Consider the following 22,106-nt stretch of genomic DNA (forward strand, 5'->3'; position numbering starts at 1 on the left):
TGGGCTTTTTACTGCTGGGGAGACTTTTCGTTACAGCTTCAATCTTATTCCTTGTTATTGGTCTCTTCAGGCTTTAGATTTTTTCATGATTCAATCTTCACAAGTTGTCTGTTTCTCAAAATTTATCGATTTCTTCTAGGTTTTCCAATGTATTGTCATACAGTTGCTCATAATGGCCTCTAATGAGCCCTTGAATTTTTGCAGTAACCACTGTAATGTTTCCTTTTTTAATCTCTGATTTTATTTGAGCCTTCTCTTTTTTTCTTAGTCTAGCTAAATATTTGTCAATGTTATTTGTTCATCCACAAAACCAACTTTTCATTTCACTGATCTTTTGTATTATTTTTTCCTTTTAATTTTATTTATTTCTATTCTGGTATTTATCATTTCATTTCTTCCAGTTATTTGAGTTTGGTTTGCTCTTGCTTTTCTAGTTCTTTAAGATGCATTGTTAGGTTATTTAATTGAACTTTTTTGATATAGGTGCATATTGCTATAAACTTTCACCATAATATTGCTTTTGCTGTATCCCATAGGTTTTAGTATGTTGTTTAGTATGTTTCCAATTTGGTACATTTCAATAAATTTTTTAATTTTTTTCTTTATTTATTGACATAGTCATTCCAGAGTATACTGTTTAATTTCCATGTGGTTTGTATAGTTTCCAAAATTCCTTTTGTTATTGATTTCTAGTTTTATTCCATTGTGGTCAGAGAAGAAGCTTGATATGAATGCAATTGTTAATAATTTTTTAAAAATTTGTTTTGTGGCCTAAGATATGATCTGTCATTGAGAATGATCCATATGCTGAGGAAAGAATGTATATTCTGCAGCCATTGGATAAAATGGTCTTTAAATATCTATTAGATCCATTTAAGACATAATGCAGATTAAAGCCGATGTTTCATTGTTCATTTTTCTGTCTGGATGATCTCTTCAATGCTGAAAGTGGGGTGTTAAAATCTCCAAATATTATTGTTTTGGGATCTTTCTCTTCTTTCAACTCTGATAATATTTGCTTTAGATACTTGGGTGCTCCAGTGTTGGGTGCATATATACTTAAAATTGTTGTATCCTCCTGATGAATTGACCCCTTTATCATTATATAATGACCTTCTTTTTCTCTTTGTGTAGTGTTTGTCTTGAAATCTATTTTGTCTGATATTAGTATAGCTGCTAATTTTTTTGGTTTCCATTTGCATGAAATATCTTTTTCATTCCTTTATTTTCAGGAAGCGTGTTTCTTTATATTTAATAGGTGAAATATGTTTCTTGTAAATAAAAATTATTATTTTAAAATATTTTTAAAAATGTTATTTTTTAATAAGAATTATTATTTTTAAAAAAATTTCATTAGTTTTGGGGGTGCAAGTGGATTTTGGTTAAGTGGGTGAGTTCTTTAGTAGTGGATTTTGAGATTTTAGTGCAGCAGTCACCTGAGAAGTGTACATTACCCATATATTATATATATAGTATATATATATATACTATATATATACACTATATATATTGTGTATATATACTATATATACACAACTATATATGGGTAATATATTACCCATATATTATATATATATAGTATATATATATATATACTATATATATTGTGTATATATAATATATATACAACTACATATTGGGTAATGTACACTTCTCAGGTGACTGCTGCACTAAAATCTCAAAATCCACTACTAAAGAACTCACCCATTTAACCAAAATCCACTTGTGCCCCCAAAACTAATGAAATTTTTTTAAAAAATAATTCTTCTTATTAAAAAATAATATTTTAAAAATATTTTAAAATAATAATTTTTATTTACAAGAAACATATTTCACCTATTAAATATAAAGAAACACGCTGCCTGAAAAAAAAGGAATGAAAAAGATATTTCATGCAAATGGAAACCAAAAAAATTAGCAGCTATACTAATATATATATACTACATATATGCTTTATATATTATATATAATATATATTATATCTATAATATATAAAGCATATATGTAGTATATATATAATACATATATAAAGCATATATATAGTATGTAGATAATATATGTATAGATACTTTAAGTTCTGGGATACATGTGCAAAACATGCAGGTTTCTTACATAGGTATACTCGTGCCATGGTGGTTTGCTGCACCCATCAACCTGCCATATACATTAAGTATTTCTTTTAATGCTATCCCTCCCCTAGCCCTACCCCACTCCCTGACAGGCCCAGTGTATGATGTTCCCCTCCCTGTGTCCATGTGTTCTCATTGTTCAACTGCCACTTATGAGTGAGAACATGTGGTGTTTCGTTTTCTGTTCTTGTGTTTTAGTTTGCTGAGAATGATGGTTTCCAGCTTCATCCATGTCCCTGCAAAGGACATGAACTCATCCTTTTTGATGGCTGCATAGTATTCCATGGTGTATATGTGCCACATTTTCTTTATCCAGTACATCATTGCTGGGCATGTTGGTTGGTTCCAAGTCTTTGCTTTTGTGAATAGTGCTGCAATAAACATATGTGTGCATTTGTCTTTATAGAAGAATGATTTATAATCTTTTGGGTATATACCCAGTAATAGGATTGCTGAGTCAAATGATATTTCTGGTTCTAGATCCTTAATGAATTGCCACACTGTCTTCCACAATGGTTGAACTAATTTATGCTCCCACCAACAGTGTAAAAGCGTTCCTATTTCTTCAAATCCTCACCAGCATCTGTTGTTTCTTGACTTTTTAATCGCCATTCTAACAGGCATGAGATGGTATCTCATTGTGGTTTTGATTTGCATTTCTCTAATGACCAGTAATGATGAGCTCTTTTTCATGTTTGTTGGCAGCATAAATGTCTTCTTTTGAGAAGTGTCTGTTCATATTCTTCACCCACTTTTTGATGGGGTTGTTTTTCTTCTTGTAAATTTGTTTAAGTTCCTTGTCAATTCTGGATATTAGCTCTTTGTCAGATGGATAGATTGCAAAAATTTTCTCCCATTCTGTAGGTTGCCTGTTCACTTTGCTGATAGTTTCTTCTGCTGTGCAGAAGCTCTTTAGTTTAATTAGATCCCATTTGTCAATTTTGGCTTTTGTTGCCATTGCTTTTGGTGTTTTAGTCATGAAGTCTCTATCCATGCCTATGTCCTGAATGGTACTGCCTTGGTTTTCTTCTACGGTTTTTATGGTTTTAGGTCTTGCATTTAAATCTTTAATCCATCTTGAGTTAATTTTGTATAACGTGTAAGGAGGAGGTCCAGTTTCAGTTTTCTGCATGAGGCTAGCGAGTTTCCCCAACACCATTTATTAAATAGGGAATCCTTTCCCCATTGTTTGTTTTTGTCAAGTTTGTCAAAGATGAGGTGATTGTAGATGTGTGGTGTTATTTCTGAGGCCTCTGCTCTGTTACACTTGTCTATATCTCTGTTTTGGTACCAGTACCATGCTGTTTTGGGTACTGTACCACTTGATTGGTGAGAGAGGGAATCCTTGTCTTGCACTGATTTTCAAAGGGAATGCTTCAGCTTTTGCCTATTCGGTACGACCAGTATGTAGTCTTTTATTCCTCACCCTTTCTCAACACCCCACACGCATGGAGTCCTCAAGGACCATTATATCACTCTGTATGTTTTTGCATCCTCATAGCTTAGCTCCCACTTATAAATGAGAAAATACAGTATTTGGTTTTCCATTCTTTGGTTACTTAATTAGAATAATGGCCTCCAGCTCCATCCAGGTGTCTTGTTTTTCATCCATTCAGCCAGTCTATATCTTTTGCTTGGAGAGTTTCATCCATTTAGATTCAGCGTTATGATTGATAACTAAGGACTTACTCCTGCCATTTGGTTGTTTTCTGGTTATTCTGTGGTCGTCTCTTCCTTTTTCCCTTCTTTCCTGTCTCCCTTTTAGTGAAAGTGGTTTTCTCTGGTGGTGTATTTTATTTTCTTCCTTTTTATTTTTTTTTGTGTGTATTTGTTGCATGTTATTGATTTGAGGTTACCATGAGGCTTGTACATAATATTTTCTAACTCATTATTTCAAACTGATGACAACTTAACACTCTATCGCATAAAAAAAATGGAAAGAGAAAACTAATAAAAACTCTACATTTTAACTTCATCTCTCTGCTTGTTATCACTTTGTTGTTTCTATTTACTTCTTATTATACTGTTTATGTCTTGAAAAGTAGTTTGTTATTACTTTTGATTGGTTCATCTCATAGTCTTTCTACTCAAAATATGAGTAGTTCACACACCACAATTACAGTGTTACAATATTCTATGCTTTTCTGTGTACTTTCAATTACCAGTGAGTTTTGTATTTTCGGATAATTTGTTATTGCTCACTAACATCCTATTCTTTCAGATTAAAGAGCTCCCTTTAGCATTTCTTGTAGGAAAAGTCTGGTGTTAATGAATTCCTTCAGCTTTTGTTTGTCTGTGAAAGTCTTTATTTTTCCTTCATGTTTCAAGGATATTTTCACTGGATATTCTGTTCTAGGGTAAAAGTTTTTTTTCTTCAGCCCTTTAGGTATGTCATACCACTCTCTCCTGGCCTATAAGGCTACCACTGAAAAGTCTGCTGCCAGACATATATGAGCTCCATTTTATGTTACTTGTTTCTTTTCTCTTGTTACTTTTAGGATCCTTTCTTTATCCTTGACCTTTGGGAGTTTGATTATTAAATGCCTTGAGGTGGTCTTTTTTGGATTAAATCTTCTTGGTGTTCTGTAACCTTCTTGTACTTGGATATTAATATCTTTCTCCAGGTTTGGGAAGTTCTCTGTTATTATCCCTTTGAATAAACTTTCTACCAAGATCTCTCTCTCTCTCTCTGTCTCTCTCTCTCTCCTTAAGGCCAATAACTCTTAGATTTGCCCTTTTGAGGCTATTTTCTAGATCTCGTAGGTGTGCTTCACTGTTTGTTATTCTTTTTTTTTTTTTTTTTTGTCTCTTCTGACTACGTTTTCAAATAGCCTGTTTTAAAACTCACTAATTCTTTCTTTTGCCTGGTCAATTATGCTGTTAAGAGACTCTGAGGCATTCTTCAGTGTGTCAGTTATATTTTTCAGCACCAGAATGTCTGCTTATTTTTTTTAGATTATTTCCATCTCTTTGTTAAATATATCTGATAGAATTCTGAATTCCTTCTTAGTGTCATCTTTAATTTCCTTGAATTTCTTCAACATAACTATTTTGAATTATCTGTCTGAAAGGTCACATATCTCTATTTTTCCGGGATTGCTATCTGGTGCTTTATTTAGTTCATTTTGTGAGGTCATGTGTTCCTGGATGGTGTTAATGCTAGTAGATATTTTTCAGTGTCTGAGCATTGAAAAGTTAGGTGTTTATTGTAGTTTTCACAGTCTGGGCTTGTTTATACCTGTCCTTCCTGGGAGACTTTCCAAGTATTCGAAGGGATTTGGATGCTGTGATCTTAGTCTTTGGTCACTGCAGCCATATCTGCTTTATGGAGCATCCCATGCTCAGTAATGCTGTGGCTCCTTCAGACTCATAGAGTTACTGCCTGCATGCTCTTGGGTAAGAGCCAGGAAAATTCCCTGGATTACCAAGCAGAGACTCTTGTTCTCTTCTCTTACTTTCCCCCAAACAAATAGTCTCTCTCTCTCTCTCTCTCTCTCCCTCCCTCTCATTCTCTGCCGACCTGCCTGAATCTGGGGTAGGGATGACACAATCACATTTGTAGTCAACACCATTGGGACTGCTAGGTCAGACCCAAAGCCAGCACGGCACTGAGTCTCGCCCAAAGCCCACAGAGACCACTCCCTGGGTACTGTCTGTGTTTGCTCAAGGCCCAAGGGCTATACAATCAGTGAGTGATGAAGCCAGACTGTCTTATGTCCTTCCCTTCAGGGTGATGAGTTCCTCAAGCAGGTCCAGGGATGGTGTCCAGGAGCCAAGGCCTCGAGCTGCGACTGAGCTGGCACCCAATGTATAAGACAAAGATTTTTTCCACATTTTCCTTCCTTGTCCTCAAGCAAAGGAGTCTCTCCCTGTGGCCATCACCACCCCCATGTTCATGGCAAGTATTGTCTGGCTACCACCAATCTTCACTCAAGGCCCAGGGGTTCTTTAGTTAGATTATGGTGAATGCTATCAGGGCTGAGTCCCTCCCTTCAAGGAAGTGGGCTCCTCTCTGGCCCAGGGCAGGTCCGGAAATACTATCCAAGAGCCAAGGCCTGGAATCAGGTTCCCCAAGAGCCCATCTGGTGCTCTACCCCCACTGTGGCAGAACCAGTACCCAAGCTGCAAGACAAAGTCCTCTTTACTCTTCCTTCTCCTTTACAGAGACTCTCCCTATAGCCACCACAGCTGGGAATATGCTGGGTCACTCTTGAAGCAAGAACAGCTCTGAGTCTCACTCAAAACTCCTGGCAAGTACTGCCTGGCTACCACACTGATTATTCAGGGCCCAAGGGCTCTTTAGTCAGCAGGAGATGAATCCTGCCAGTACTGGTTCCTTCCCTTCAAGGCAGCCGGTTTCTTTCTGGCCCAGTGTGTATCTAGAAATATCATTTGGGAGCTAGGGCCTGGCATGGTGACCTCAGGACTCTGCCTGGTGCCCTGTTCTACTGTGGCTGGTGTAGTATCCAAATTGCAAGACCAAGTCCTCTTTACTCTCCCCTCTCCTGTCTTCAAGCAGAAGGAATGAGTCCGCCCTGGAGTTGGGAGCTGCATTGCCTGGGATTGGAGGAAGGGTGGCACAAGCACTCTCTTGGTCACCCCAGCTGGTGTCTCACTAGGTCGCATGTTCCCCAAGCCCACTGGCTCTGAGCCTAGCACACCAAGATTTGACCAAGAATTGCAATTCTTGTGGCTTACACTGCCTTTCAAGTTTATTTGAGACCCCAGAGCACTTTAGCCCACAGTGACAGGGCTTGCCAGAATTTAGTTTCTGACTGCTGAGATGGGCAATTTGCCTCTGATTGGGGCTGGTCTAAGTGCTCCTTCCGTGGGCACTGGCTGAGTTCTGCTCCATGTTGCTTTCTGCTGTGACAGGGCAACAATGAGTTCCAATGCAAGTCCCACAGTCACTGCAATCTTCCTCTCCCAAGCCTGCTCTGAACACCATGTGGTTGCTGCTGGGGGCGGGGGGAGGGATGTTGTAGGCAATTCAAGAAAGTCTTTCCTACCCTTTTCAGTGCTTCTTTCCTTGGTATGATATTAAAACCAGTTACTGTGATTGCTCACCTGATTTTTGGTTCTTATGAAGGTGCTTTTTTGTGTGGATCACTGTTCAATTTGTTGTGCCTGCAGGCAGGGGTGGGGGACAATTGCTGGAGGCTTCTCTTTGGCCATCTTGCTCCACCTCTTCCCTAGTATTAGAAATTGCAAAGCAATTAGGATGGAGGTAGAAGGAAAGGGCACTTGGAATCAGAAAATTCATGTCTTAACTTTGAGCCTTAGGAAATCCATTTGACCCTTGTAAGCCTCAGTCGCTTCATCTGTAAAAGAGAAATAATATAATGGCTGAAAAGATCAAAGGTGATAATGCTTTTGAAAACACTATAGAAAATGACAAAATATCACATGAGTATTATTTTCTAGTTTCTAGGAGTCTCCTTACCATTGTACAGGACAACCATGTCTATTTTTAAATAAATTATTATTTGCCTCTGAGCACCCCTGCAAAGGGTTGCCTATAGGAGAAACAGCTTTACTTGCAAGTCACTCCACTGTTTTCTTTGTGCACAGCTTATTAATACATAAGGCATATGTCCTCCAGCCTGCAGTAACATTGGAATGATTACCTCTTTGGAGTACCTACCAGGGCTTCTCAAAGTGAATTTTGTATATCACCACCAAAAATAGTCTGTTGCAGAGATAACCTCCAAATTCAATGACAATATTTCCAATCACTTTTGCATGATGCAAAAATAGATAAATATATAATTTTGCTTATAGAGATAATTATTGTATCCCAACAAGTGATTAGTAGTCAGAAAATGGCCAAGAAATACCATGGGGTGTGCCTTCCCATAACAGCTTATCTTTGGGTTTTAGTTGCAAGGTTACTAAAAGCCTGTGCAGGGTTTATGGCAAAAGTAAAACTCGCTCCGGGAGCAAGCCCTTGTTTCATTGTCTAATGTTCTTAATCCCCAGCAGACAGGATTTGGATCTGGCATTTGGCAATAGGGCAGTTTCCAAAGTTGCTGTACGCAACTTGAGGAAGAGAGGTGATATTATTGGAATGAATTTATTTGTTGTAAGTTATAAATATATGGGCTTTTCCAGTCCCATAACCCTTAAAACTTTACTTGTTTTCTGCAGTGAGGGTGTCTCCCTTGTCTTTAATATGCTTGCTTTGAGTTCATGGATGAACATTCCTGCCTGGCTGACATGTGGACTCTCTGAAATTGTTATAAGGACTTTTTCTTTGTTTTTTTCTTGATGCCCAAGCTGCCAAGGATAGTACTGGCAGTGGTGGGCAGACAAGGAGGTGATAGCAAACTTTGTCCTCTGGCCTCCCTTGACCCATTCCATTCATTATCTAAGGGACTCCAAGCCAGCATTCCACAGAGTGGCCTCACCAAACTCCCTAAGACTGAAGGGGAACCAGGATTCCAAACAGCCATTATGAAAGGAAAGAGAGAGAGACTTAGGGTTTGCAAAATAAGATACTCTGTTGATTCTTTTTATTCCATTCAGATACTACTATTCTTTGGGAAAACGTTAAAATCACATGATCTTCCAGGACATGGGATGCTTCTATTTTTTTTTTTTTAATTATTGTTATACTTTAAGTTTTAGGGTACATGTGCACAATGTGCAGGTTAGTTACATATGTATACATGTGCCATGCTGGTGTGCTGCACCCATTAACTCATCATTTAGCATTAGGTATATCTCCTAATGCTATCCCTCCCCCCTCCCCCCACCCCACAACAGTCCCCAGAGTGTGATGTTCCCCTTCCTGTGTCCATGTGTTCTCATTGTTCAATTCCCACCTATGAGTGAGAATACACGGTGTTTGGTTTTTTGTTCTTGTGATAGTTTCCTGAGAATGATGATTTCCAATTTCATCCATGTCCCTACAAAGGACATGAACTCATCATTTTTTGTGGCTGCATAGTATTCCATGGTGTATATGTGCCACATTTTCTTAATCCAGTCTATCATTTTTCGACATTTGGCTTGGTTCCAAGTCTTTGCTATTGTGAATAGTGCCTCAATAAACATACGTGTGCATATGTCTTTATAGCAGCATGATTTATAGTCCTTTGGGTATATACCCAGTAATGGGATGGCTGGGTCAAATGGTATTTCTAGTTCTAGATCCCTGAGGAATCGCCACACTGACTTCCACAATGGTTGAACTAGTTTACAGTCCCACCAACAGTGTAAAAGTGTTCCTATTTCTCCACATCCTCTCCAGCACCTGTTGTTTCCTGACTTTTTAATGATTGCCATTCTAACTGGTGTGAGATGGTATCTCATTGTGGTTTTGATTTGCATTCCTCTGATGGCCAGTGATGATGAGCATTTTTTCATGTGTTTTTTGGCTGCATACATGTCTTCTTTTGAGAAGTGTCTGTTCATGTCCTTCGCCCACTTTTTGATGGGGTTGTTTGTTTTTTCTTGTAAATTTGCTTGAGTTCTTTGTAGATTCTGGATATTAGCCCTTTGTCAGATGAGTAGGTTGCGAAAATTTTCTCCCATTTTGTAGGTTGCCTGTTCACTCTGATGTTGTTTTCTTTTGCTGTGCAGAAGCTGTTTAGATTAATTAGATCCCATTTTTCAATTTTGGCTTTTGTTGCCATTGCTTTTGGTGTTTTAGACATGAAGTCCTTGCCCATGCCTATGTCCTGAATGGTAATGCCTAGGTTTTCTTCTAGGGTTTTTATGGTTTTAGGTCTAACATTTAAGTCTTTAATCTGTCTTGAATTAATTTTTGTATAAGGTGTAAGGAAGGGATCCAGTTTCAGCTTTCTACATATGGCTAGCCAGTTTTCCCAGCACCATTTATTAAATAGGGAATCCTTTCCCCATTGCTTGTTGTTCTCAGGTTTGTCAAAGATCAGATAGTTGTACATATGCAGCGTTATTTCTGAGGGCTCTGTTCTGTTCTATTGATCTATATCTCTGTTTTGGTACCAGTACCATGCTGTTTTGGTTACTGTAGCCTTGTAGTATAGTTTGAAGTCAGGTAGCGTGATGCCTCCAGCTTTGTTCTTTTGGCTTAGGATTGACTTGGCGATATGGGCTCTTTTTTGGTTCCATATGAACTTTAAAGTAGTTTTTTCCAATTCTGTGAAGAAAGTCATTGGTAGCTTGATGGGGATGGCACTGAATCTATAAATTACCTTGGGCAGTATGGCCATTTTCACAATATTGCTTCTTCCTACCCATGAGCATGGAATGTTCTTCCATTTGTTTGTATCCTCTTTTATTTCATTGAGCAGTGGTTTGTAGTTCTCCTTGAAGAGGTCTTTCACATCCCTTGTAAGTTGGATTCCTAGGTATTTTATTCTCTTTGAAGCAATTGTGAATGGGAGTTCACTCATGATTTGGCTCTCTGTTTGTCTGTTATTGGTGTATAAGAATGCTTGTGATTTTTGTACATTGATTTTTTATCCTGAGACTTTGCTGAAGTTGCTTATCAGCTTAAGGAGATTTTGGGCTGAGACAATGGGGTTTTCTAGATATACAATCATGTCATCTGCAAACAGGGACAATTTGACTTCTCTTTTCCTAATTGAATACCCTTGATTTCCTTCTCCTGCCTAATTGCCCTGGCCAGAACTTCCAACACTATGTTGAATAGGAGTGGTGAGAGAGGGCATCCCTGTCTTGTGCCAGTTTTCAAAGGGAATGCTTCCAGATTTTGCCCATGCAGTATGATATTGGCTGTGGGTTTGTCATAGATAGCTCTTATTATTTTGAGATACGTCCCATCAATGCCTAATTTATTGAGAGTTTTTAGCCTGAAGGGTGGTTGAGTTTTGTCAAAGGCCTTTTCTGCATCTATTGAGATAATCATGTGGTTTTTGTCTTTGGTTCTGTTTATACGCTGGATTACATTTATTGATTTGCGTATATTGAACCAGCCTTGCATCCCAGGGATGAAGCCCACTTGATCATGGTGGTTAAGCTTTTTGATATGCTGCTGGATTCTGTTTGCCAGTATTTTATTGAGGATTTTTGAATCAATGTTCATCAAGGATATTGATGCAAAAATCCAAGTTTCCTATGCCAACCCCAGGCAGATTAGGTTTAATTTTATCTGTTTTATATACAGAGTTTCTATGTAATGTTTTATTCGTAAAAATAGTTTACTATAAAAAACTAAACTAGTTTGATTTTTAAAGATTGCACATATAAGTGAGATCATGCAGTCAATATTTGTCTTTCTATGCCTGGCTTATTTCACTTAGCATAATGTCCTCCAGCATCATCTATGTTGCTGCAAATGACAGACTTTTCTTTTCATTAAAGGCTATATAGTATTCCATTGTGTATGTACACCACATTTTCTCTTTTGTAACTTTCATTTTAGGTTCAGGGGTTCATGTGCATGTTTGATATATAGGTAAACTGCATGTCAGAGAGGTTTCTTGTACAGATTATTTCATCACCCATGTAATAAGCATAGTACCTAATCGATTTTTTTTCTGATCCTCTCCCTTCTCCCACCCTACAACCTCAGTTAGGCCCTGGTGTCTATTGTTCCCCTCTTTGTGTCCATTACACCACATTTTCTTTATCCACTTATGCATCCATGGACACTTAGTTTGCTTCCATATGTTGGCTATTGTGAATAATGCTGAAAAAAGTCAAACTCATAGAAGCAGAGAGTAGAATGGTGGTTACCAGGGACTGGGAGGTAGTTGAGTGAACTCGGAAAAGAGAGATAATAAAAGGGTACAATGTGTCAGTTATATAGAAAGAATAAGTTGTATTGAACTATTGCACAGCATGGTGACCATAGTTAATAATAATGTATTATATGTCTCAGTATTGCTAAAAGAGCAGATTTTAAATATTCTAACCACAAAAAATTGTAAGTAGGCAAGGTGATGGATATGTTAATTTGCTTGATTTAATCTTTCTAGAATGCATACTTATATCAAAACATCCCACTGTACCCCATAAATATATACAATTATTATTTGTCAATTTAAAAATTTAAAAACTTGATTTAGATGAGCTCTAAGGCCTTAAGTATTAAAGTATTAAGTATTAAAGTGATATGTAACCAAGTATATTGTTTGGTAACTTCATTTTTGTTATTATTTTAACAAACCCATATATTGTGAATATACTTCCAAGTGAAAAGAAAAAAGACATTGCAATCATCACTAATAACTGCAAAACATTCCTTTGCAAGAATATGGAATAATTCATTTAATCATTCCCCTAATGTGAAACATTCAAATGTTTCCAGCTTTTTCTATTTAAATAATGCTACAATAAACTTCTATTTTGTGCTTATTGTATTATTTTCTTATAACACATCCCTAGAAGTGGAATTCCTAGAAGTTTATACACATTCCCAATTTTTTTCCAAATATATGGCAAGCTTTCTCTCTAAAGTATTTATATGCCTACCAGAAATACCTCTTCACCAACACATAGTATTTAATCTGTACCAATCTGGCTTGAAACAATGATATTTAATTTGTATTTCTGTGATTTCTAGCTAAATTAAATAAACTTCATATGCTTATTGGTCATTTGTACTTCTAATTGCTTTTTCCTGTCTGTTACCCATTTTTCTATTGTGCTGTTTATTTTTATGTATCAAATATATTGACCATTGGTTTTACACACTTGATGCTAATAATTATTCTTAGTTTATGGTTTTTCTTTGAGTTTTATAATGGTGTTTATTTCACATAAGAAATTATAAATGTTTTCTAATGAAATTTATCAAGTCTGTCTTCACTTATGTTTTCTTCATTGTCAATAACTTAAGATGCCCTTTTCTACCTTTAAAAATTTTGAAATTTTCCTCTGTATTGTCTAATAGTACTTACATGATTTCCTTTTTTAAATTGACATATTGAATCCATTTGGAATTTATTTTGATTTTAACTAGTAATTTAACTTTATTTTCTTCTCCAAATGATTCACTAGTTGTTCTGACATTATTTAGTGAATAATTCATCCTTTCTTCACTGAATTGGAATGGCATATTCCTTATACTGTGTCTGGTTTTGGCTTTTCTGATCTCTTCCACTGATCAACCTAAGCTGGAGCCAGTATCAAACTGTTGTAATCATTATGCCTTCAGATACTTTAAATGTATGGCAGGGAATGTCTTATTACTCTTATTTTTCACAAATATCTTGGCATTGTCTCATGTTTTATTCCTTCAGATAAATTTTGGGATTATTTTGTCAAGATTTTGTTTGAGTTGTTTTAAATTTTTAGATTTCATTGGGGAAGAACTGAAATCCTTGAAATATTGCTTCTTCTTAGCCAGGAATATGGTACAACTTTGCATTTAATTCAGGTCTTTCCTTAAATACCATCATGAAGTTTTTTGTTTTGTTCATTTAGGTCCTGCATTAACACTGTATATATAAAGTGTGAGAAATACTACATTCTTCTGGCTTCTCTATAGGTTAACAATGAAGATGATGACTCAACCCTTTCTTTGTTTGCATAATGTGATGCCACTAATAGTGGGTAACTTCTCTGCCTTACCTCCTCTGTTCCAAACAGGATTTTTCAGAAAGAACAAATTAAAAGAATCATAATCAGACACTAACCCCAAGCCATACTGCATGGCAGCACCAATGGGACTGACAGAAAACAACAGAAATAGGAAGGAAGCCTACAGAGAAACAAACTTGAAAGCTGTCTCATGGCCTTTGAATCATACTTAAGTTTTATGATGGAAGAATAGGACTATGAAGAAAGACACAGAGCAACATCAGACAGTCAAAAATTTCAGAGCCAGCTGGCATGCAGTGGACCTCATGCCAGCCCATTTTATGACTATTTAGGTAGTCAAGGGTTTAAGATTTTTCTAATAAGACAGTTATTATGCATTTCAATGAGTGATTTCTTTGCAGCTCTAGAGTGTGGCCTTACCTACTTCAACATGAGAAGATTTTTGTATTTTGTCAGTCATTTCACAATGATTTTTAGTGAGCCCTTCATTATAGACTGTGGATACAACTTTGCTGTTGGAAATTAGCAGTGTCAAACAACTGGGTATAATGTTTGTAGTATCTGAGGAGGGGGAGCTGGCTAGGAAGTTGTATTCCCTGTGTTAATTTTTCAATCTCTTAGGTTATAGAGGACCTTCTAGAACCACCTTACAGCAGGACTAGATCCCATTTACACACTTCTTCTGTCACTTGAATACAGAGAAGGGATCCACAAGGCCATATGCTTCCTAGACAAAGAGAAAAGATTTCTGCCTCACTCAGAAGTCTTTGTCTTCAGACTGTAATCACCCACACCATATTTCCTTTGGATCCACTTTCCAGATTTTTGTGCTGGCACTAACACCAACTTGCTGTGGCTTGGGGCATGTAATTTCAATACTTTGTGCCCATTTTCATAAGTGAAGTGTCAGGCGTCACTTTGGGCGTTTTAAGTTTCTTTACAGCCCAATGATTCTGTGTTTCAAATTAGGCCCAGTGGATTAGAGCTAAAAGGAAACAGAGAGTTTCCTGGAAGGAAAGGACATATAACACAGTCCAGAGATAAAATGGGCTGTATTCAAGAAAAGATGGGGCAATACTTTGCGGGGATGCTACAGAGAGGATTCAAGCTTTGTATGGAGGAATGGATGTGATACAACCAAAAAGTCTTTAAAAATTCTTTCCAACTAATCTGGGATTCGTAACCTTATGGACTGTGATTTGCAGCAAACCAAGGATGTGATAAAGACTAGTATTGTTTCTAGAATGCAAGGATGGTTCAACATATGCAAATCAATAATATTAACAGAATGAAGGACAAAAGCTATATGATCATCTCAATAGATGGAGAAAAATAATTTGTCAAAATTCAACATCATTTTATGATAAAATCTTTCAAGAAATTGGGTATTAGAAGGAATGTTTCTCGACACAATAAAGGCCATATCAGACAAGCCCACAGCTAACATTATATTCAATGACCAGGAATGAGATAAGGATGCTCACTCTCACCACTTCTGTTTAACATAGTACTGGAAGTCCTAGCCAATTTCATATTAATGAGCCTAATTTTCTTCATCATAGAATGAAGTGTATAATAATCTCTGTTATACTTACTTTGCACAGATTATTATTATTATTTAATTATTATTTTGAGACAGGGTCTCACTCTGTCACCCAGGCTGGAGTGCAGTACCACAATCACAGCTTACTTCAGCCACGACCTCCCAGGCACAAAGGATCCTAGCCCCTCAGCCTCCTGAGTAGCTGGGAATACAGGTGCACACCACCACACCTAGCTAATTTTTTTTTCATTTTTTTTATAGAGACAGAGTCTCACTATGTTGCCCAGGCTGTTCTCAAACTCCTGTGCTCAAGCGATCTTTCCACCTTGGCCTTCCAAAGTGCTGGGATTACAGGAGTGAGCCACTGCACCTGGCCTTGCAGATTATTATTAAACTTTGCAAACTAATCAAATGAGAGTGATTATTGTTACTGTTAAGAACTCTGATAGCCTCATCCATATATTTGGAGAAATTGAATAAATAGGAAAGAAATAATAGCAGCCCAATGATTTTACCTTGGCTCTACCATCATTTGGGGAAGTGATAATTCAGATAGGAGAAGTGACTTGGAAGCAGTCTTGAGAGATTGCCTGTTCCATCCCTATCTTTGTCCTTAAACCAAATTGTACAGATAAATAAGGTCTTATTTTTAGGACTTACAGAAAAAAAGATTCCTTTCATATCCATCTTTGCAATCCTCAACCACTTTTGTCACTATTAAGTGTCATTTCAAACATTAAATTCCTCATTCTGCTTTGAAGGAACACATGTGTCATGTGTACCTATTTGTATGTTTTGGTGTGTTTTATGCTTTATGTGATCACCCACATGTGCACAGATAATTCCAAAATCCAGTGTGTGGGTGTTGTATTCCCTGTGTTAATTATTCAGTCACACTCACTCAAACACCTATGCACTCACACATACATGAATACACACATGTACATTAGCATGTTTATGCCTATGTTGCATGTAACTGGCAACATCAGTGCCTTTCTAAGGCAATATTAACCACCTTGAGTTTTGGGAGAGCTTTAGAAAACAAAAATAAGAGACTAAATGATTCTAGATGTAAGAGACAATGTTGCAATAAGTTACTATCCTAAAAAGACAGACTACAGGGACATAAGCCTATTATTTTGGATAGTTTCTTGCTTACCAGTAATACTTAAGTCCTTTACATTTAAAAAAAAACTCTCTACATATATTGCAGAAGAAATCCAGATGTCCTTCAAGATTCTTAGAGCTGGAAAAGATTTTAATGACTTTCCAGTCCAATCTATCTCATGTAATCAATGGGGCCCAGAGAGGCAAAAGGACTTGTCCAAGGTCATATAGTGAGTTAGTGATAAGGCTGAACAAGGATTCAGATGTTGGGGCTTTCAGCCCACTGCTCTTTCTCTCATCTGGCACTTGTGTATTTTTGTTCATTAGAGATTTTCCTCTGTAACCTCAATACCCAATGCAGGGCCTGGCACATAATAGATTATCAGTAAATGTTAAATTAATATGTCATGGCTTTGGTTGTACTGGGCTTTTGCACTTACTCCTGAGTAAATTGTAAAGAATATCTATGTTTTAGGTCGCCTTGTTTTAGACCAAGAGGTACCCAGAGAAAAGGTGTGAGCTATGCTAAGAAAATTATCTGAGTTCCAAATTGAAAAAAAAAAATTCATGCTTTTCCACTATAACCTCTCTCATTCACAGAGTGATTCTCTTTCAGAAGGGCAATCTAGAACTATTCTGGGAGCCATATTCCATTGGCTGTGCAACCATTTCTTGACAAACTGGGGTCCAGGAAAGTATTTTCCTGGGGAAGACGAGATTTCTCAAAGAAGTCATGCACTTTCTAACCTAAGCTTATTTCAGTAATCAGTGTAACAAGCTGGTCTTGAGGATTGCAGCAGTACCAATACTGTGGGAGTGTACCAGTTCTAGAACAGCTACAACATTGGAATTGAACGCACTAGAATTGGATACAGGACCTGTTTTTGAGGAGCTAATACCCAAAGGCTGAACAGCACTCATAGCACCGTCCTTTCTGTGCACATATCGTAGTCCTCAGTTTGCAACAGAAAAAAAGCTGTTAGCAAATTATGTGTTCTATTTATGCAAATAAAATCCTGTAGTATGCTAGAAAGAGCACTGGCCTAGAGACCTTAGTTTTCTCATATGTTAAAAACCCCTAACACAGGCCTAGTTCATAGTAGACACCCAATAAATAGTAGTTTTCTTCCTTTGGGGGCCTCTGATTCAGTGTGCTTCTTCAGGTAAGTCACTTCCCTGGAACTCCTACTTGGAATGAGAGTTGTACTGTTGTGATTTTTAACATTTCCTTCAAGCCAAGCATTTTGGAATCCTTTCCTAAAGGGAGAAAAGAAGGAAAGAAGAAAGGAAAATTAAAGGAAAAAAAGGAAATAAAACGTTAAAAAGGAGGAAAGGAAAAAGGATCCTTTACTACAATAAAACTAATCTTATGTTCTTGCAAGTAGCACTTTATGTAAAAGAAGTTCTTTGCTGACCTGGTTACTACTGAACCTACTACATAAAATAGCCTACTATAATAGATGTATTTCTGTGCCTAATCTTCACTTTTTAGGCTTAGTAAAGGGAGAGGAAGGCTGATGTATAGTTAAATTTATGTTTTTAGTTGTTTTTTTTTTTCTACGCTCAAATATCAATCACTCGTTAGTTTCTCTTTCTTTTTCCGACCACAAGCATTCTTCCTCTGCTTAAAGAAGCTTCCCTAAAATCCCAGTCTATCCAGTAAGTCAAAGCACAGCAATAAATTTGAGGAAAAAATACCAGGGACTTAGAGACAGAAAGGAGTGAGGGGGTGCAGAAGCTGAAGCTGGAGCAGGGTTGTAAGCATGAGAAGTTCTGCGTGTTTCAGAGCAGCCAAGGATGTATTTTTGCCTATTCCTACTGGTGACTGTGTGTCATTGCATCCATCTGCTGTATTTACATGTTTAGTCAGTCAATCCACGTTTGTTGAGAGCCTGCTGTGTGCCAGGATTGTGCTAGCATAAAGGAGCAAAGTATTGAGCAAAATATGTTTGAACAGCTGTAATTCTGAGGATCTCTAGGTCTGAGCATGTGTATGTGTGTGCGCTTCTGTGTATCTGTGACAACTCCAGGTGTGCATGACAGTGATCTTTGTTACTCTGTTGGCTTCATCGAACTTCCTTTTACTTGCTGTGATTCACTACGTAGAGTGGGCTTTATCTCTGATTTTTATAACCTGCAAGACTGGGGGTATGATCACCAGCAATCTAAAAACAGTTAGAAATCCCATGGAGTTATCTTTTATAGAAGTTTTCCTGTGCTGATATTATGAAAAATAAGCATCTTATTAGCTCGAGTGTAATTCTATGCATGATTACAGGTATCAATAGGAAGAAACATTGACTGAGTTCAAATCTCTTCTACGCCATGCTAAAGGGGTGACAAGTTCCACAATGGATCATTTTCTCATGGGCATTTCTGGCTTTTGGTAAAAGTAGAGCATCTTATTTTAAAAACCATTGAGTAGTCCTAATAATGGAGATATCATCAGGATCTGAATTGTTCATCCCTAAGAAAAACACCAATGGAAATCAAACAATATAGTGCCAAATTAAACTGTTTTAATATTTAGGTTCTGTATGATCAAATTGTTTGGTGCCATACTCTGTCCACTTTTTTTCATGTGGTAGGATATAATTTCATATCTTTTCTGTTCTAGAAATACCCGAAGAAAGAGACTCTGCAAACTCATTAACAGGTCTATCAACTCTTGTATTTGTTCTCCCAGGGAAACAGAAGTACCTGTGTGCCAGCAGAAATGATTGCACTATTGATAAATTCCGAAGGAAAAATTGTCCATCTTGTCGTCTTCGGAAATGTTATGAAGCAGGGATGACTCTGGGAGGTAAGATACTTTTCTTTCTCTTCCTCCTCCTTCCTCTCTCCCCCTTTCCTCCCTCATTTTCTAGTCTCTCTTTAAACCAGATTTTCTTCTTTGATGCTTCCAAGGGGACCAGCCATGCTCTAGACACAGGCTGACCCTTTCATAGCCAATGTGGCCATCACCCAGCTGGGGCCATTTTTTTAATCCTTACCTATACCAATCCCCATTCCGGGGCTCAGCATTAGAGCAGGTGATGTGAAGCAGGGATCAGGAGCCAACAGAGGGTGAGTGAGGATGCATCTCACTGGGCAGGGCACCCAGGGGACTTAATGATACTGGCCTGATGTTGTTCAATAGTAGCTAGGATGAGAGAACTAAGAAATCCAGAACAGTCAGAGGTGCAGGATGACCCAGGCATAGGCGCAGGATGACCCAGGCACAGGCTGATCCTGAACACCTGGGAATATCCCTTAGCTAACTGCTGCCTATGTTGTAGGGCCAGCCACCTCGAATGAGAAGCTACTCCTCTTTGGAGCCTGTGACTAGGCTGCCACACAGAGCCAATTTCCTATCCTATCTCTCCCAAAGATGAACAGGTGTTTTAATAATTTCCTTTTCTTTGCAAAGCTATTGATCATTTCCAAAAGCATTTTTTTCAGTAGCACAGTAACGTGATAGAAGGAAGATACAGCTCTTTCAAGGGCGTTCCTCTATCATAAGGCTCTCTGTCCCACAAACTTGTCTACCATGAGTGTTGTCACCATTCCAGAAAGGCTTGACATCAGTTGATTGACACTTATATTTTCCCTCTCCAAACTCCCCCATCTCTTCATGTTTACATCTGCCCAATGCCAGGGTCCTCGCTGCTGCCTGCTACTTCCAGAAAGATGTGTCTTTCATGAGAAAAACAAGATCATTAATCTACTTCGATTTGGAAATGGAATTTGAAGAAAGGCAAGCCTATTTCTGAGTGCCTGCAACTGTAGCCTCATACCTAATTATTCATTATTAGCCTGGAAAACCCAAGTGCCTAGAATCCAACCCTCTCCCTACTCCTCTTAAGGCTAATTTAGACCAGTTGTCCCTCTCTGGCTTTCTGTGAGGTGTTCAGTACCTTGTCTGCCTATGTGCACATTTATAGACAACAACTAGTTCTCTTATCCTGGAGCAGGGCCATGTGTGGATCTTCATATAGATAACTATATCCTCCCCATCCTCACAGGGCAGTAGTATTATTTAAACAGAACAAAGTATCTCACATGAATTGACCCAGGCTGGATGAGAGACAATTTCAAAAGAATCATCTCAAGTAGCATCCAGTACTCCCAAACATCACAGGTAGATGTTCTGTGAGTGGCTTTCCAAGCATCCCCATCAAATGAGACTCAGATATCTGAGAAAACTCAACCTTGTTTTGGTTTGCTTGGTGCACCCCCAAAGAAATCCAACAATTGAGGTCTACAGTGGAGAAGAAGTAGGACTGGGGTCAGGGAGTACAGAGGCAAAGGCAGGAAGGGTGACAAAGTGATTGACAAGAGAAAATGTTCTCCATATGAATGTTGCAGCCCCATGTTGAGGGTTCTTATACACTCAACTGTCAATTATTTAGCCTTCTGTGAATTATGTATAGGATAAAAGATAGGGACTCTCAAGTAGGGACCTCTTGGCTTGCCATCTGGCAATATGAATTGCAAGTCCACTTTGATGCAGGTAAAGTTTAATGGTAACAAAAGTCCTCATAACATTTGGATGCAAATCTTAACATTAATTCCATGTCTCAGCCAACATTCTCCATTATAAAGCAGCCTGTGACATGATTATAGTGAACCACTTTTGAAAAGAAGCCTGTGTATAACAGATAATTTCACTACACTATATAGCAGTCAGATGCAGGTTTGTAAATTAATTTATTGTTGACAATGGTTCAGTACATTTTCAAATTGATTCATTGGTATAGTACTCAAATTTGAGTGGGCTTGGTGAACACAATGAAGACAAGCTGAGAAGTGCTGTGTCTGGCCTTCATTTCAGTTGCAGGCCCATGATATTTTGAGTGTCTTCCATGTACAAGGCACCATGCTAGGCATTAGAGCTTGAGGCTGGCAAACTTCAGGAAGTGTTCACAAGATACCAGGATTCTTGATGTTGTGTAAATGGCCTTGCTTTTAGAGTCAGGCAGATCTAGTTTAAAGGCTCAGCTCCTTTATTTACTGTGTGCCCCTCTGAGCCTCAATTTCTTCGTCTCTGATTTAGAAATACCATCCTCATAGAGTTATAATGAGGATCAGATGACATGAAGAATGTGAACATCTTTGATAAATAGCAAAATGCTAGACAAATATGGGGGCTTAATATGACATTGAGGTCACTAGTAATTTAGCTGGAAAGTCTGTAACAGAGCACTTCCCAATGGCTTTTACCCTAAGTAACTTGGTATGCCATATAATATGTAACAGCACCAACAGGCAGAGAATCGCCAGAAAACACTCTTGATTACCTCAAACCAAAAAGTACAACCAGGATCCTGTTCAGAAGCTAATTTTAGTAATTAAGGGAATCATGTGCTATGTTCAAATACCATGCCAGTAAAAACCCAATTGTTTACCTTCTTAAATCACTGCTTGAAGAGCAAATCTTTCCATTTTGCTGAATGAACTTATCTCCACGTTCCCTGCCCTACTGACACAACCCCCTCCCAAGTTTATTGTTAACTTACACATTCAATGCACAGCACACCTTTACTGAAACAATGGAAAAGAAAGAAAGTGTCAATACAAAGTGGCCCTTGTCTCTTCCTTAAGGAGTAGACTTCCATTTTCATCAGATTTGGATTTAGCATAGACATATTGATTACCTTGAAGAAGAATTCATATAATTTTATCTTCTGATTCCCATCACTCAAATCAAAATTATATAATATATTCCAAAATGGCAACTAGGAATGTGGCCTTGGGCAAGTCCCTTCTCTCCTCTGATGCTTGGTTCTCCCATCATAGAACTGGAATTGTGGGCTTCACCAAGGACCTTTCTGGTGCTAACATTTTGTGAT

General features: G+C 37.8%; 1 protein-coding gene across 2 annotated transcripts in view; it reads left to right on the forward strand.

Annotated features, from left to right (window-relative positions):
* The window catches only part of AR (androgen receptor), a 180,302-nt gene that overhangs the window by 116,848 nt on the left and 41,348 nt on the right, over window positions 1-22,106 (forward strand). For both annotated transcript variants that reach the window (XM_009234939.4, XM_024240259.3), the window contains exon 3: window positions 18,962-19,078. In XM_009234939.4, the coding sequence (XP_009233214.2) occupies window positions 18,962-19,078 (117 nt within the window). The remainder of the gene's footprint in view (window positions 1-18,961; window positions 19,079-22,106) is intronic.

This window comes from Pongo abelii, chromosome X (genome assembly GCF_028885655.2).
Source record: "Pongo abelii isolate AG06213 chromosome X, NHGRI_mPonAbe1-v2.0_pri, whole genome shotgun sequence".
NCBI lineage: Eukaryota > Metazoa > Chordata > Mammalia > Primates > Hominidae > Pongo > Pongo abelii.